General features: G+C 40.7%; 2 protein-coding genes across 7 annotated transcripts in view; one reads left to right on the top strand and one right to left on the bottom strand.

The window, feature by feature from the left end:
• Positions 1 to 437: 437 nt before the first annotated feature.
• On the bottom strand, positions 438 to 10,196 carry nucb2b (nucleobindin 2b). Of its 6 annotated transcripts, none has more exons than XR_016495094.1 (13): positions 9,897 to 10,054; positions 8,759 to 8,896; positions 6,820 to 6,927; positions 6,437 to 6,569; positions 5,651 to 5,748; positions 3,844 to 4,029; positions 3,525 to 3,615; positions 3,337 to 3,395; positions 3,170 to 3,262; positions 2,946 to 3,031; positions 2,647 to 2,817; positions 2,236 to 2,296; positions 438 to 2,025 (listed from the first exon to the last, which is right to left on the bottom strand). XR_016495094.1 is itself a non-coding variant. In XM_021598752.3 (13 exons), exons 2-13 carry the CDS (start codon positions 8,894 to 8,896, stop codon positions 1,913 to 1,915), a joined length of 1,341 nt encoding a protein of 446 aa, XP_021454427.1. In that variant the 5' UTR covers positions 9,897 to 10,196; the 3' UTR covers positions 438 to 1,912. The 6 variants fall into 6 exon arrangements, 3 of the variants coding, with proteins under 3 accessions (XP_021454427.1, XP_090087254.1, XP_090087255.1); XR_016495095.1 differs by having other exon boundaries at positions 9,912 to 10,033; XM_021598752.3 differs by having other exon boundaries at positions 2,946 to 3,035; positions 9,897 to 10,196.
• A 551-nt stretch (positions 10,197 to 10,747) lies between these two features.
• Positions 10,748 to 16,969, top strand: part of LOC110522731 (phosphatidylinositol 4-phosphate 3-kinase C2 domain-containing subunit alpha) — a 66,603-nt gene continuing 60,381 nt past the window's right edge. Inside the window, exon 1 of the mRNA XM_036969413.2 lies at positions 10,748 to 10,850. The gene's annotated coding sequence lies outside the window, so the exon portion shown is untranslated. The remainder of the gene's footprint in view (positions 10,851 to 16,969) is intronic.

The following is a 16,969-nucleotide window of genomic DNA, read 5'->3' as shown; positions in this document are numbered from 1 at the left end:
TTCTCACTTTCCTGCTAGATGTGGTCAAAAAGGCAGATAAGCTGTTCTAAAGCCAAATTGGAGTTCATAAAGAAGTTTGTGCTCGAGAAGTTATCCCCAAGATGATTAAAAACTAATCTCTCAACAACTTTGGATAAGGTGCTGAGGATCGTCACAGGCCTGTAGTTTCCTATATTTGTTTTACTGCTCTTCCTGTGGAACGGAACCATGATATTAAGCAGTGGTGGAAAACGTACCCAATTGTAATACTTCAGTGAAAGTAAAGATATATTAATAGAAAATGACTCAAGTAAAAGTTAAAGTCCAAGTAAAATAACACTTGTGTAAAAGTCTACAAGTATTTGGTTTTAAACATACTTAAGTATCAAAAGTTAATGCAATTGATAAAATGTACTTAAGCATCAAAAGTAAAAGTATAAATAATTTCAAATTCCTTATTAAGCAAACCAGACAGCACGTTTTACTTGTTTAAAAAAAAAAATTACAGATAGCCAGGGGCACGCGCCAACACTCACACTATTTACAAATGAAGCATTTGTGTTTAGTGAGTCCGCCAGATCAGGCAGTAGGGATGACCAGGGATGTTCTCTTGATAAGTGTGTGAATTGGATCATGTTCCTGTCCTGCTAAGCATTCAAAATGTAATGAGTACTTTTGGGTGTCAGGAAAACGTATGGAGTAAAAAGTACATTATTTTCTTTAGGAATGTAGTGAAGTAAAAGTTGTCAAAAAAAAAAAAAGTAGAGTAAAGATACCAAAAAAAGCTACTTAAGTAGTACTTTAAATGATTTAAACTTAAGTACTTTACACCACTGGTATTAAGTATAGTAGAATACCCATGGTATTAAGTATAGTAGAATACCCATGGTATTAAGTATAGATCTGTGGTATTAATGTTGAATATCCATGGTATTACCTCACAAATCCATGGATTTTGTTCCTAATCTGTGATCCTCGTACTTACTCTCACACAAAGACAAGCACTCACACACAAATACAGTAAACAGACAGTCACCACTAAGATAAATGAAATGCCAATACTACTATTGTCAGTATCAACCACAATGGAATAAATAACATTTACAGTCCACATCAACAGGGTGTTTTTGTTCAAAGAGGAAGAATGGCAGTTTATGGCAGGTTAAAAAAAGGTGGCCAATATTGAATTACAGTTCAATAATAGTTTCTTAATTAACAAAATCCAATTAAAACGAATGTAATACTGAAAATAACTATTTATGCCTTCATTGCCATTGATGTGAAGCCAATAGGAGTCTATCTGTGTATGGGCAATTATTAATGTAAGGAATGAATCGGCAAGGCTATTTATTATCAAGGTAAATTTTAACTTATTGAGGTTGACATACTATCAAGCAGCATGTCAAAATAGGCATTCATTTGACCTTTATTTTCCCACCTCTGTAAACTATTCAACCAAATGTATTTTAAACATGTTTCTCCAAAGAAGCGATGCCACCGGGTAGCCTACCTAACTAGGTAGAAAACGAAATACTGCACACATTCTGCTAATATTCAGGAACAAAAACTCTTCCCACTTCTCCCAAAGCACATCCCATCTAGAACTGTGCCGTGGTTGTCAATAGGTTATAATGAACTAATAACGAAGAGTGGATTGTCCACAGAATGTCTGGTTCAGATTCTTTCAAGTCTTGTCGGTTGTGCTGGCTGCTCCTGTCAGCTACAGAATGCCACAACTAGAAGTGGGTCAAAATCAAAAGGCTACATTCTAATTGGATTAGCTATTGTCCGGAAATTGTTGGACTGGGTGTGTGTTGGGAAATCCGGAGGTCTGACAACACATTAAAACAGACTAAAACTGATTCACTGCAAGATTTATATATACACACACGCAAACACACAGATCCACACACAGAAAAAGCTTCCGGGCCTGCTAAGAGCGTGCAGGTAAGTGTTGCTGGTGACCGGGGGGTAGAGGTAGGCTGTCTCCTGGTAGTACTGGCAATGCTTGACCTCCAGGGGGCACTGCTACTGTAGCGCCGCCATCTAAAGACAAGTTAACACATCATCCCCGTGTTTGAAACAGATAGGGGCAAATCCTAACTTCCTCTTCAGTCAAATGTTGACTTGGTCTCCCATTGACATCAATGCATGACTACTGAAGTGGAAGTTGGGATTCGACCAATAGTTATTATTAATGATGGTAATACCAGTCTATGAAAGAGGATATTATAACTGAAGGCAACTTGAACTAACCTTTAACCTCAATGGCGGCGTTTGCTTTTTCCGATTTTATTATCTGCATGTGTTCCACAGCCTGAGGAGAAGACAGACAAGAGAAGAAGTTATCCACCAACAACATGGGAGAGTGATGACTCAGTTCAATTTTTTTTTACAATTAACAAAATTGTAGATGAAACAGCTCTCTTTTGTTGAGGGTGAGCCAATGTCACACAATAAACAGTCAAATTACAAGTCACTTATTTATTAAGTTGGTTACCCCTCTAATACTGAAGGTACTTGATTCTACTGTGTCAAAGCTCTGCTGCTGTGTGCTGCAGATGCATTTTGTGTCAAACTGGTACGTTAGTTGTTAATGGATTGTTAGCTGTTTATGCTAACATTTTGTAAATGAAAACATTGCTATGTGCTACTGTTTTATGTTACCTGCTGCAGCTCAGCTTTCTGGGCATTGAGCTTCTCCTGCTGCCTCTCCAGCTCCTCCTTCTGTTTCTGCAGATCTGAGTTCTTCTGGTTGAGGTTGCTCTCCTCCTGGGCCAGCTGCTCCTCAAACAACTTCATCTCCTCGTCAGTGTACGCGGGAGCCTGCTCCAGAGTCTGAGGAGGAGACGAGAGGAGAGGGTAGAAGCTCCATTACTGCATAGCCTCTCAGAGTTAGGATCAACGACATGTCTGTACTCTTGACCACCTCAGGTGGCAGCAGGTGGTGGCGGCCTATCTCTTACCTCCCAGCTGTCTGGCTCTAAGAACTCTTTCTTGTTTGTGGACATCAGGAACTCCTCCAGGGAGACCAGTCTGTCCTTGTTGGTGTCTACCTGAGTACAGACGAAAGGAAGTCAATGTCAGCAAGTAGGTTGACTGAAGAAGCAGTGGGGTAAAATCCGGAAAACTGTTGGCTGTGTGAATGACTCAGTGACCCCATCATACCTCACCCCTCGTATCAGCTCACCTCATTCATGACGTGTTCCCTCATGCGCAGTCTCTCCTCCTCCATCTCTGTCATGTCATCCTCATCTAGATTGGGTCTGTACATCTTCTCCAGCTACAAAACACAACACACATATTTCAAAACTAGGCCTGCTCCAGCCACACACACACACACACACACACACACACCTCTTTAGTGAACAGGGCTTCAAGCTCCTGCTCATCAATGTAGCTGTCTCCATTGGTGTCTGCAAGACATAATTTCTCAATAGGGTTCATTGTGGTTGGTGTGTCATTTGAGAATGTGAGACAATATTATTTTATTATACTTTTGTTCTGTGTTTTCAAGCTGTGAATAGCTTCTGGTGAGGACTTACCATGGAGTTTGAAGAAGGTCTTGGGGTCAAAGTCATTTGGGTCCAAACCATCTGACTCCTTCCAGACCTCTTTCAGCTGGTCCTGACTGCCCTACACACACACACAATTTGTAGCCTGGTCCCAGATCGGTTTGTGCTGTGAAGCCAACTCTTATGGTTGGCTACAGGTCTACAGCACAAAAAGATCTGAGACCAGGCTAATGAATTTGGGGTTTAATGTCACTGAAATGTCTGGGGGGGGGGGGTTGATTATCAAGGTAAATGCCTCACAGGGTGGTGGATTTTGGGTTTAGTTACAGTATCAAGGCAAACGTCTTACAGGGTGGTTGATTTTAGGATGGTCTGCGTGTTTCTTCCTCAGCTCTTCATAGTGCTGCTCCTCGTCTTTGCGATGCTCCTCGTCAAGGTTCTTCAAGTGCTCCTTCCTCTCGTGCTCCTTCATCATCTCGTACCTCTTAAACTCCTCGTGACGCTTCTGGTCATAGTTCTCCAAGTCATTAGTAGCCTATATATATCAACCAGAAAAAAATAAAGCATTCTTATTCTTCCTATAGCAACCCTAATTTTACCAGGTAAGTGAACATTTTGATAGATCTGTGTAATGAGAAATGATTTGATTAATTATTTTCCAGTATTTGATTTACTGGGATCTGAATTGATATGTAATAAATCAAAAGCAGCCGGTGGCACCCTAATTGGGGAGGACAGGCTCATAGTAACGGTTAGAACGGAACAAATGGAATGGTATTGAACTCAAAACACATGGTTTCTATGGTTTCATTCCATTTACTCCATTCCAGACATTAGTAAGAGTCCTTCTCCCCTCCGCAGCCTCCTATGTAATAAACATGATTTTATGTTCGGGGAGACGCATACAGATACATTCTCTTGGGCAGGGAAACAGGACTTAACCATGTACATTTAAGTACCATATTTAATTAGGTCGTTTTCACTTGTGAGTCTACAATTATCTGTTGTAACTATGTATGCATGTTCTTACCTTTGACCCGTTTTAACTGCCTGTATCAAATGTGTGTCAGTGTTGAATGTTTGATAGTGATTGATGCCAGAGCTGCAGAAGGTACACTGAAAATATCTCTGTGACACAGTGTGATCCTGTAGTCGCTGATGTTGTGACTTTGTACAAGTCTCTCGGGCTGATGTTTACAGAATATTTGGTACGGTCTGATTAATATAGGTGCCTTCTCAGAGGACTGTTAGACGTGTTCTATGCTTGTGTTCTGGAGGGGTCTCCCTGAATTATTGTATTAAACTGGATTGACTTCCTCAACGACTGCTCTCCTTTTTGTTCACCTGAAAATTGGAATTTAAATAAATACTATACAAGCCCACTGTTCAGTGTCAGAGACCAATAACAACTGGGGAACGAGACCATTAGAGAAGAGAGTGAGAAAGACATGTTCCTGGTGATTAGTTTTAAGTGCAAATGATGGTCCTCTAAACGTTTGTTTTTTCTCACCAGGTGTAGCACATGTACGTGGTGTGCATGGTTAGGGTGAACTTTCCAATACAGCCTCTATTCAAACACAGCAAGTTAGCTTTAAGGCTACAACCCCTTTGGGCTGTTGGCTCAAAATGGATGTCCTCGTTCACCAGAGAGTTGCTTATTCATTCAAGAGACAAGTGCAGAGCAAACATTTTGGTTGTAAGGCCATTGTCAGTGTGTGAACTTTTAAAACTATTTTTCAGTATAGAACCTGGTTTAATTTTGGTACATGCACCACAAGTTCTGAGCACGGTGGTTTTAAGAACCGTTGTGCGGCCATTTTAAATCATTGTATCATGGTGTAGTGCAAAATGGTGTAGTGCTGGCGAAATCAGCTCCAAGGGATTTTCATTTTGGGAAATCTGTTCCCAAGTATTCACACGCATAATAGAGAGGCATGATGTTATACAAATGTAAGCAAGGTTTGAAATTATGCTTTAGTCAAATATATATATATATATATATATATAGTCAACATGGTCTTGCGGTCAATTTGCAGTCTACAAATTATATGTAATTATGTTCCGGTCCTTCGACCATCCACTCAAGAAAAAAAATTGTCCCGAGACTGAATCTAGTTGATGATCCCTGGTGTAGTGCGCATGGACAACATCCCTACCGATTGAATAAGCTTATCCAGGTCCTCCACTTCAAAGGTGTGTGGGTTCATGTGGTTCATGTACTCAAACTGCTTGAGCAGCGCCTTGTGGTTCATTTCTGAGGGGAAAGAGTAGAGAAGGCTCTAATTAGGAGGGAAACTAATACTATACGAGTTAAGTGGTTACAAGTCCCTTGCTGAAAACTGCTGACAAAATGGAGGCTGTATATGATGAGGTAATTGTGTAGTTACAGCTGACGTTTATCCGCAATTCAAATCCTTGTAATTAATGATAGTGACCTTTTCTCTGAAATGTTCCATATTAAAATCCCCTCTTAATAATTAACTAGTCACACCATGTTGACTGATGACACCAAGCAGTTACTGACATTGTGGACATTTGTAGTGCAACGCTAAAAGAATGTGCTAACATTTCACAGGCAGTTGAGAGTTTTTTGATGGCCGACTCAACTGCACGTTAGCTTTGGCAGTGACCACAGCCAAGTATTTCTGGCAGTTCCAATGTAAGCACGGTCTTGGTTGAGTGCAAGACCATGCTCGGTAGTAGAACCTCAACCCCTCTTCGCAAATGTGTCAATATAGACATTTCACAACATGTGACTTTCCTATTTACTTGCACAATAGCCTCAAGGCACTTCCACTTTCCTATGTGACACACTATAGCAATCTTAGGATGTTGGTGGTGCACTGCATCATGTCCTGTCAACTGGACAAACATTCCTGCTCATAGGATGGCAGCCATTTAGACAGGAAATTACATTTTGAATAACAGATACACCAGCGCACCATGCCCTCCCTCAGCGTCTTGTTTGGCTTTGATGAGCGTCCTTAGCCTGTTCACCTCCTGCCTCTTCAGCTCGTCCAGTTTGGTCCTCACTTGATGGCCGACAAAGTCCAGCTCTTTGGCCAGCTTGCCTTGCTGCTCAGAAACAAGAGCAGCCAGACATTTTAGGGCCAATAACAATCAAAGGAAACCGACCAGGCCAGCTGGATCGTGTTCATTAGGGCATGGAACGAACAACAGCTGAAAATGTTTTGCAACAGGAAAATAAAATGAGCATTTCTTATTGGACGAGTACAGGTAGCCCATCTCTGTTTCAGTACGTTTAAAAATATATATTTGGTGTCTAATGAACACAGCCCTGCAAATGCTATAGCTAATGGGGTACCTTAATGTCCTCCATGTCTGTATTGTGGAGCTTCTCTCTGAAATGCTGGTCCTTCTCCAGGAAATCAATGACTTCCCTGAGGTAGCGGTCATAGTGAAGCCCGGTGTCCTGAAAAAAAAAAAAAATCTAAATCCACATTGTAGTAAGTAAGTGGAAAGGGGAGAGGTTTACATTGGATTCACATGTGGCCTATGATATGTCTAGACCTCCTTCCATTTTCTGCAGTGGTGTATTTCTTTAAGAGCCTTTCCTCTTTCTGACTCATTATTCATGCTCCAAGTGCGTACAAAAACAAATCACGACAGCTGTGACGGAAACAGGTAGTTTCGGTACAATTTTATAAATGCCGACAGATGATGTTCGTTCGACATGGTGGGATCTTTTTGAGTCTGTAAAATGTAGTATGCGACAAATGGCGGTGGGAATGCCTTTATGCACAAATATTAATATAATAACCATCCTATCGAAGTAAACTTGGAGTCATGCAATGACACAACTGTAATAAATTATGATGAACTTCACAAAAAATAAAAATCTCGATCTACACACAATGCACCATAACGACAAAGCAAAATCAAGTTTCTAGCAATTTTTGCAACAAAAAAAATAAGAAAACGGAAATATCACATTTACATAAGTAGTTACAACCTTTACTCAGTGCTTTGTCCGGGCCACTCAAGGACATTCAGAGACTTGTCCCGAAGCCACTCCTGCGTTGTCTTGGCTGCGTGCTAAGGGCCGTTGTCCTGTTGGAAGGTGAACCTTAGCCCCAATCTGAGGTCCTGAGCGCTCTGGAGCAGGTTTTCATCAAGGATCTCTCTGCACTCTGCTCCGTTTATCTTTCCCCTCAATCCTGACTAGGCTCCCCAGTCCCTGCCGCTGAAAAACACCCCCACAGCATGATGCTGCCACCACCATGCTTAACCTGGCACCATCCCTACGGTGTTCTTCAGACGTGACGCTTGGCATTCAGGCCAAAGAGTTCAATCTTGGTTTCATCAGATTAGAGAATGTTATTTCTCATGGTCAGAGACTTTAGGTGCCTTTTGGCAAACTCCAAGCGGGCTGTCATGTGCCTTTCCAGAGGATTGGCTTTCGTCTGGCCACTCTACCAGAAAGGCCTGATTGGTGGAGTGCTGCAAAGATGATTGTCCTTCTGGAAGGTTCTCTCATCTCCACAGAGGAACTCTAGAACTCTATCAAAGTGACCAACAGGTTCTTGGTCACCACCCTGACCAAGGCCCTTCTCCCCCGATTGCTCAGTTTGTCCAGCTGTAGGAAGGGTCTAGGTGGTTCCAAACTTCTTCCATTTAAGAATGATGGAGACCACTGTGTTCTTAGGGTCCTTCAATGCTGCAGACATTTTTGGTACACTTCCGCAGGTCTGAGCCTCGACACAATCCTGTCTCAGAGCTCATGGTTTGGTTTTTGCTCTGACACGCACTGTCAACTGTGGGACCTTATATAGACAGGTGTGTGCCTATCCAAATCATGTCCAATCAATTGAATTTACAACAGGTGGACTCCAATCAAGTTGTAGAAACATCTCAAGAATGATCATCTGAATACTTTCCGAATGCACTCCTATATACAGTATGGCTCTGGGTGTAATGATGGATATTGTGTTGGTTTCAGTCTGTAAAGAACAGGGTGGACCAGAGAATGGACAGACCTGTTGGTTTCAGTCTGTAAAGGATTGTGTGGACCAAGGGTCTGAACACTTATGTAAATACGTTTGTTGTTGTTTTGTTATTATAAATGTGGGAAAAAAATCTCCAAACCTGTTTTCGCTTTGTCATTATGGGGTACGGTGTACATTGAATACATTTTAGAATAAGGCTTTAACGTAGCAAAATGTGGAGAAAAAAAATCAAGGGGTCTGAATACTTTCCGAAGGCAATGTAGGTACTGCAACACACACACTCCACTATCCACTCACTACACTCTGTGGTGCCTCCAGTTTCTCCTCTGGGGTTTCCACTTCAGTCTTGTCCACAGCGATGGGCACTGCTTCCACACAGAACCACAGGCTCAGGAGGAGCACAGTGTAGTGGCAGAAGGCTTTACTCCACAACATCTGTGTACAGAGGAGAACATCACATAGCTGAGGTTAATCATTGACTACATAAACAGCTGCTTCAAGAGAAACTATGAGAAATGGCTAATGGTCAAATAGACACATTTCACGGTTGGTTAAATGAACTGACACTAATCTACTATTTCACAGACAGAATGGCAAGATATACAGCATCTATTCGAGCCTATAGGTAAGTCATTGATATTGTGTGTTGCCAAACGATCTCTTCATATATATAGGGCATATTAAATTCCTAAATGTTTCATAGGTAACATGAAGAAACAGGGTTATACTGCATTGTTCTTCAGTAAACATCACCCTCTTACAGTAAACTCACTGGCCTGGGAAATGTGGCCGATGCTTTTGGAACCAGTGAACCCCCACCTCACTATTGACCAACGTGTTGACAAATTAAACTAGTTTAATCTTAATCCCCACAGTAACCTCAACCAGAATAAAACCGTGGTGACTGTGCCACTCCCTTGTCTATGGGATAAAAGGGGTGTTCAGCAGGACACGTTTTGGAACGTTCAGATATGTTATGCAGAACAAAAGTGCCTCTCTGACATGTAGAACAAGAAATCATGTTGGTTGCATTTCTATCTGCAGTGTTCAACAACGTTTAGCAACTGAACATAGCCCAGTTCTCTTGGGCTTTGACACCTGAAAGAGAACCCTGTCAACCTGTTTAGGTGTAACATCATGACCACATCAGCAGTAGCAGTCAATAGTGTTGCACTTGTTCTGTTACATATGTTATCCAGCCATCTAATTTTACCAGGTTCATATTGTGGTTCTTTTTTGATAATATTCTAATGAACTCTGGATATATTTGGAAGATATACAGGTAGCAGCATAATAACTATCTAGCTAGGTACTGAAGTGTTGAACAAGTAGGGTGTGGATAGAGCACGCACGATCTCCAACTACTGAAATGTAATTTGTCCATAATAGTATGATACTACATTTAATTGAAAAGCTAAAAGAAACAGAAACTTACTTTGACAGTGCCCACCTTTTCAGTTTTTTATTTTTATTTTTTACGTTTGCTATAATTCATCCAACCCTGGAGACAATTCGAAAAGACTGGAGTCTGTTTACAGATGTCATGCACTTTACACTGGCCAGCCTCTTCCTAGTAAGACCAACCGAACGGCTAATTGCCATGGTAACGCCCCGCCCCCAACCATCCTCATTGGGTAGAAATGTTCTCTTTGCTCTGTGAAAAAGTCGCGTTGGCAGCCAGTTGGGCAGAAGTAGTCAGTCAAATTGTTTTCTTGAAATTGTTGGTCAAGGTGCTGTGAAGCAAGATGTACGTGGCGTTTACAAACCTGTGTAAAGCAAGTGGGCGGAGTTACATCAGAGCCAAAGAGATGCTGAATTGGGACGTGGTCCAACCCATTCCAGTCTCAACTGTTGCCTGTATTTGAGTCATTCTGGGAGTCAAGAATTACAATAGTAATTTGAATGCAAATGTAAATGTCTTAGAATTTCTCATGCCGTGTGTCTTGAGGTTAAGATGATACAGCTATTGTTTTATTTTATTTGAATAAGCTGTTCTGTTTGTTGTTTTTCTCATAGTAGTTAACTCTCAAGCTAAGTAAAAACATCTGACTACAAATGGAGCATACAAAATAAAATTACTAGCTGTTCATATTGTTTGTGATCCTGAGGACAGTGACACCAAATAGCCAATCACGCATAAATAAACAAATTATAATCAGAGATTCAGATAACATCAACATTGTCCAAAGATTTTCCAGTATTATTTTTCCTTGTCATCTTTCTGTTTTGTGGCACATGGTGACGCTATTTCCCAATTTTGTATGATTTTGGTGAAACGTGATCAAACCAAACTACCTCAACAGGAACTGACGTTGTGTCTGCGCGAGCGAGTGGATGGATAAAAATTGCAGCTTCAGAAAAATGGCTACAAACATCGTACCGCTAAAAGGTGAGAAATTATATTTATTTACTGATAATATATGTATGGAAAAGTTAAGATACCGATAACTATATTTGGCCAAAATGTGTCAGGTATTCGGGCTTTGCTCGCGCTCAAATTCCTGCGTTTCTTCCTTGTTGTTTAACTTTGTTGGCAGGTCACGGAGTGCTTTAAATTATTGAATCAGTGTTGTGCAAAATTCTGATCAACGAAGATAAACGTTTGACGCCTCCAGAGCACATTATTCCAAGACAAATGACACGTAGTTATGCCACCGTCGCGTACCAAAATTTATTCGATGTTTAAATTGATTTCTCACTCTGTCTGGCTATTTGAAGTTAGTCACTGTAGCCAAACTATATTGACAAGTTTATTCTCTGAATTATCTCTAACTAGTTAATCAACTCTAAATTATTCATTTCAATTTGTGAAATCCTACTTGACACGTGTGCATATCAAAGTACGAATTGTATTTGTGGCAACAGTAATAGGATCGGCTTCAAAGTTCAGCTCGAGTCAGGTGTTACAGTTACAAAAAATATTTATTTACCTAGGCAAGTCCTTTTAACCTGTATACACACTGTATATAGAATTTCTGTTTTTCAATTGTGTTATTAACTGTACGTTTTTATTCCATGTATAAATCTGTTGTTTGTGTCGCACTGCTTTGCTTTATCTTGGCCTGGTCGCAGTTGTAATTGAGAACTTGGTTTCAACTAGCTTACCTGGTTAAATAAATGTGAAATAAAAATAAATAAAGAGATCTATGACAGCAACACAACATGACAACACAGCATGACAGCAACATGGCAGAAGCACATTGTAGCGGTACAGACAACAGCACAAAGGGCAAGAAGGTAGAGACAACAATACATCACACAAAGCAGCCACAACTGTCAGTAAGCGTGTCCATGATTGAGTCTTTGAATAAAGACTGTCCAGTTTGAGTTTGTTTGCAGCTGGTTCCAGTGAACCGAAAAGATGAGACCCAGGCATGTGTGTGCTTTGGGGACCTTTAACAGAATGTGACTGGCAGAACGGGTGTTGTATGTGGAGGGTGAGGGCTGCTGTAGATATCTCATATAGGGGGGAGTGAGGTCTAAGAGGGTTTTATAAATAAGCATCAACCAGTGGGTCTTGCGACAGGTATACAGAGATGACCAGTTTACAGAGGAGTATAGAGTGCAGTGATGTGTCCTATAAGGAGCAGGAGGATTTTAAAATTAAAGTCGTTGTTCAACTGCATAGCAAGTATCTTGGTGTTAAAGATGATCATTATGGTTTTGTTAAACTTAGCCTAGTTACAGCAGAACAGTTGGTAATGTTACTACAGAAAGACTGGAGAAGCAGGTGCTCCTTTGATTGTCCAATAACTATTTGCCCAGTCATCAGAAATGTTTCCCCGAAGGAAAGGCAGGATCTGTGTCTAGCTAGTTTTCCATCCAATTGGCGACAGATTTTCATGTGACTATTTAAAATATCTGCACAAAAAAAATAAGCCCATTTTCCCACCAGTGGTGTTTCCACGCAACAGACTTGTTGTGGATAAAAATCAGTGCATGATGACATAGTACACCCACTGTACTTTTTTCACTTAAGTTTTCATGTACCGAATACAAATCTAAAGTTCAATGTGTTTCCATCACATCTTCAACTCTACCGATTAGTTTTGTCACAAACTGTTGTGTTGAATAGCAAATATGCCTACTCTGACACGTGCTCTCTAGCCAATAGCTTGCAGATACAGTGTGGGTAGGCTAGTCCACATGAGGAGATTAAGGATAAGAGCAATTCATATTTTTATTTGTCTAACGGCCGTCAAGCATCGATCATGTCACCAGAATAAGACCCTCGATATTTATTGGAAAAGAACATCAAGATCACTGTGCACTTTCACCACCCAGTGAAGGTCTTCATAACTTGTTTAATCTATAGCCTAGTAAACTGCTTGCTTTCTCAAGTCATATGGTGGTTACTATAGTAATATTTGCGCATAAAGGCATTTCCACCATTTCTTGCGTAATAAACTGTAAGACACAAAGTTCCCACCGCGTCGAATGAATAAATTGTCTGCATTTATAAAACTGTAGCAAAACTACCCGTTTCCATCACAGCTGTGATATTTATTTATACAGTATGACTTTATTCGAGTAACTGTGGATGGAAATGTTGCTTGTGGCAGAGTTTGCGTGTGGGAACCATGAGTATCGAAGTGCACATGTACTGAGGTTATGAACTGACATTTTGAGTTAGGCTATTGCCACTTTGTTGCATACTTTTACCTCTCAAATCTCATCTATGTCAATAATATGTGACATTGTAGTTGTGTAAAGGGTATTGAGACTCTACTTTTAAGCGTGGACTCTAAAGTCATGTCAATGTGTTTCTTTCTTGTTGCACCAGCTCTCTGTTGGACCCAAAGCAGCAGGAAGCTCAGCATTTTAGATTTAGCCCAGCCATCACTGTACAAACTGACCTGGTTACTCATTCCTTTCTTAAAGATGTTGTTTTGTACTTTGATCTGCTGCCCAGTAGATTCTTAGCTTACATTTTTATTAGGCAATTTGAAATGTAAAAGAGGCTATTCTACTCAATCGAGTGAACAAATGATCTCTGGAAGTTCCAAACTCAGAATGTAATTTGGTGCCGTGACCCCTCCATTCTTCATAAATGATTCTAGTCAAACAGACATTTCCCTAGTAGTAGGTAGCTTCGAGTATCGTTTGTCTTTTTAACACGTTTTACTTTAATACGTCATTAGGGAATTTAGCCTAACATCGTTTACAGCACCACAGATACGTTTTACTTTAATATGTCATTAGGGAATTTAGCCCAACATCGTTTACAGCACCACAGATATGTTTTACTTTGAGCCTATTCTCCAACTGCTTTTTTATTTTAATTTCACCCTTTCCCTTTTAAGTGCTTCTAAAACATGATGCCCATCTCCGGTCATCTTTTGTTCTGTAGGTTTAGCCTGCCTTCCTGCAGCCCCACATAGTAGCCTAATGTGGAGGCTAAATGTAAGAGACATTTGGGTACATTCTGTTTACAAACTTTTTTTTTTTGCGATTCATGTCCATCCATTTATATTAGAGAATGTCCGATGTGTATTTTTTTTTAGGGGGCTTATCATTGAATTAGAAAATGTTGATGACAATTTTCCAGGCAGCCATTTATGCATTACTGCATCAATTTTAATATCGAACAATAAATTGTACTTAGATTGGTAAAAACAAACAACGTAATGGTAATAATTGTTATATGAATGGCAAATCTCTTGATAAACGGGGTAAATTAAGATGGCATTGGCCTACAATACAGGTGAATGCATATTCAATAGGAGTGTGTGCGTGCATTGAGTTATTGAGCTTGTTTTGGCTGATCAGTGGAGTCTATGGTGCCACAGATGATTAACAATCTGTTTGCCTTCCATTGGACTTCCATTAGCCTACTAATCAACAACATTTCCATAGAAACATCACTCTAGCATTTCACCCCTGTGTGGAAGGACGTCATATACTGTAGGCACTGCTGTTAGTTTGAGAATATAAAATAACATCTATTCAATGCAGATGCTTTCAACGTAATGTCATGATTTGTGCTCATGGATGCTTATTTAGTGTTTTTATTTCACCTTTTATTTAACCAGGTAGGCCAGTTGAGAACAAGTTCTCATTTACAACTGCGACCTGGTCAAGATAAAGCAAAGCAGTGCGACAAAAACAACAGAGTTACACATAAAGAAACATACAGTCAATAACACAATAGAAAAATCTATGTATAGCGTGTGCAAATGTAGAAGAGTAGGGAGGTAAGGCAATAAATAGGCCATAGATAAATAATTACAATTTAGCATTAACAGTTGAGTGATAGATGTGCAGATGATGATGTGCAAGTAGAGATACTGGGGTGCAAGAGGGTAAGTAATAATATGGGGATGAGGTAGTTGTGTGTGCTATTTACAGATGGGCTGTGTACAGTGATTGGTAAGCTGCTCAGACAGCTGATGCTTGAAGTTATAGGGAGATCTAAGGCTTCAGTGATATTTGCAATTCGTTCCAGTCATTGGCAGCAGAGAAATGGAAGGAAAGGCGGCCAAAGGAAGTGTTGGCTTTGGGAATGACCAATGAAATATACCTGCTGGAGCACGTGCTACGGGTGGGTGTTGCTATGGTGACCAGTGAGCTGAGATAAACCATATTCCGTGCTCTGGGGAGAGAGAGGGAGATATCAATCTATATAGATATGTGTTTCTGTTAGGACACATCTCTAAACAACTTGGCTGCCAGGACGAAATGACTAAATTGGCTAGTTCAGCTATCTGTCAAGAAATGGGCAGGTTGAACAGTGTTTTTGGAAAGTATTCAGACCCCTTTTTCCACATTTTGTTATGTTACAGCCTTATTTTTAAATTATTTTTATTATTCCCTTGTCAATCTACACACAACCTTTTTTTGCTTTGTCATTATGGGGTTTACAGTTTTTGTAAATATAAAAAAAAAATAACATTACTTTGTTTAAGCACCTTTGGCAGTCGTCTTGGGTATGGCGCTACAAGCTTGGCACACATGTATTTGGTAAGTTTCTCACGTTCTCCTCTGCAGATCCTCTCAAGCTCTGTCAGGTTGGATGGGGAATGTGGCTGTACAGCTATTTTCAGTTCTATACAGAGATGTTAGATCGTGGTCAAGTCCGGGCTCTGGCTGGGCCACTCAGGACATTCAGAGACTTGTCCCCAAAGCCAGTCATGTGTTGTTTTGGCTGTGTGCTAAAGGTCATTGTCCTGTTGGAAGGTGAACCTTCGCCCCAGTCTGAAGTCCTGAGCACTCTGGAGCAGGTTTTCTTGAAGGATCTCTCTGCACCTTGCTCCGTTCATCTTTCCCTCAATCCTGACTAGTCTCCCTGTCCCTGCCGCTGAAAAACATCCCCACAGCATGATGGTGCCACCACCATGCTTCACCGTAGGGATGGTGCAAGGTTTCCTCCAGATGTGACGCTTGGCATTCAGAGTTCAATCTTGGTTTCATCAGACCAGAGAATGTTGTTTCTCATGGTCTGAGTCCTTTGGATACCTTTTTGACAAACTCCAAGCAGGCTGTCATGTGCCTTTTTACTAAGGAGTGGCTTCTGTCTGGCCACTCTACCATAATGGCCTGATTGGTGGAGTGCTGCAAACATGGTTGTCCTTCTGGAAGGTTCTTGTGACCATTGGGTTCTTGGTCACCTCCCTGACAAAGGCTCTTCTCCCTCGATTGCTCAGTTTGGCCGGGCGGCCAAGAAGAATCTTGGTTCTAAACTTCATCTATTTAAGAATGATGGAGGCCAATGTGTTCTTTGGGACATTCAATGCTGCAGAGATGTTTTGATACCCTTCCCCAGATCTGTGCCTCGACATAAGTTGTAGAAACATCTCAAGGATGACCAATGGAAACAGGATGCACCTGAGATCAATTTTGAGTCTCATAGCAAGGGGTCTGAATACTTAAATGAAATGCGTTATATTTTTTATAAATTTGCAAACATTTCTGAACCTATTCTCGCTTTGTCATTATGGGGTCTTGTGTGTAGATCGCTGAAGGGGGAAAAAAAATGTAATACATTTTTGAACAATGTTGTAATTTAACAAAATGTGGAAAAAGTCAAAGGTTCTGAATACTCTCCGAATGCACTGTATCTTGATCCTTCTGCTACGATTGGATAGAGCTAGGCTGTAACTCTGCTCCTTTTCATATCTCTCTCCGTCACTCATATCACTTGCTGCAGTTTACTGCTACTATGAGAACTCCCTCAATGGCGATGACTTTTGCTACCAAGCCATAAATGTGCTTAATATCTGACAAGGAGAGTGAGGTTAGGGAAGAATATGAAGCGACGATGCCTGTTCTGTCTGAATGACTCAAATCTGCCCATAGTTTGAGAAGGGTGAACGCACGAGCGCCGATCTTCAGCTTTCTTGGTGCATAAACATGCAGGAAGATTCTTAGGAAGCTAAACCTATTGCTAACCTTTTTATTTAAACATTTTTAAAACACTGTTCCATATCACAACAATAATGTAATGCGACTACTAACTGTCAATTTCTGGATAAGATTGCAGTTGGTCAGATCAGCACACCAGCGAATAGC

This window comes from Oncorhynchus mykiss, chromosome 4, assembly GCF_057628025.1.
Source record: "Oncorhynchus mykiss isolate SJ-2025 chromosome 4, ASM5762802v1, whole genome shotgun sequence".
NCBI classification, from domain to species: domain Eukaryota; kingdom Metazoa; phylum Chordata; class Actinopteri; order Salmoniformes; family Salmonidae; genus Oncorhynchus; species Oncorhynchus mykiss.
Note: the sequence above shows the minus strand (reverse complement) of the source record. Positions and strands in the feature narration are given on the sequence as shown.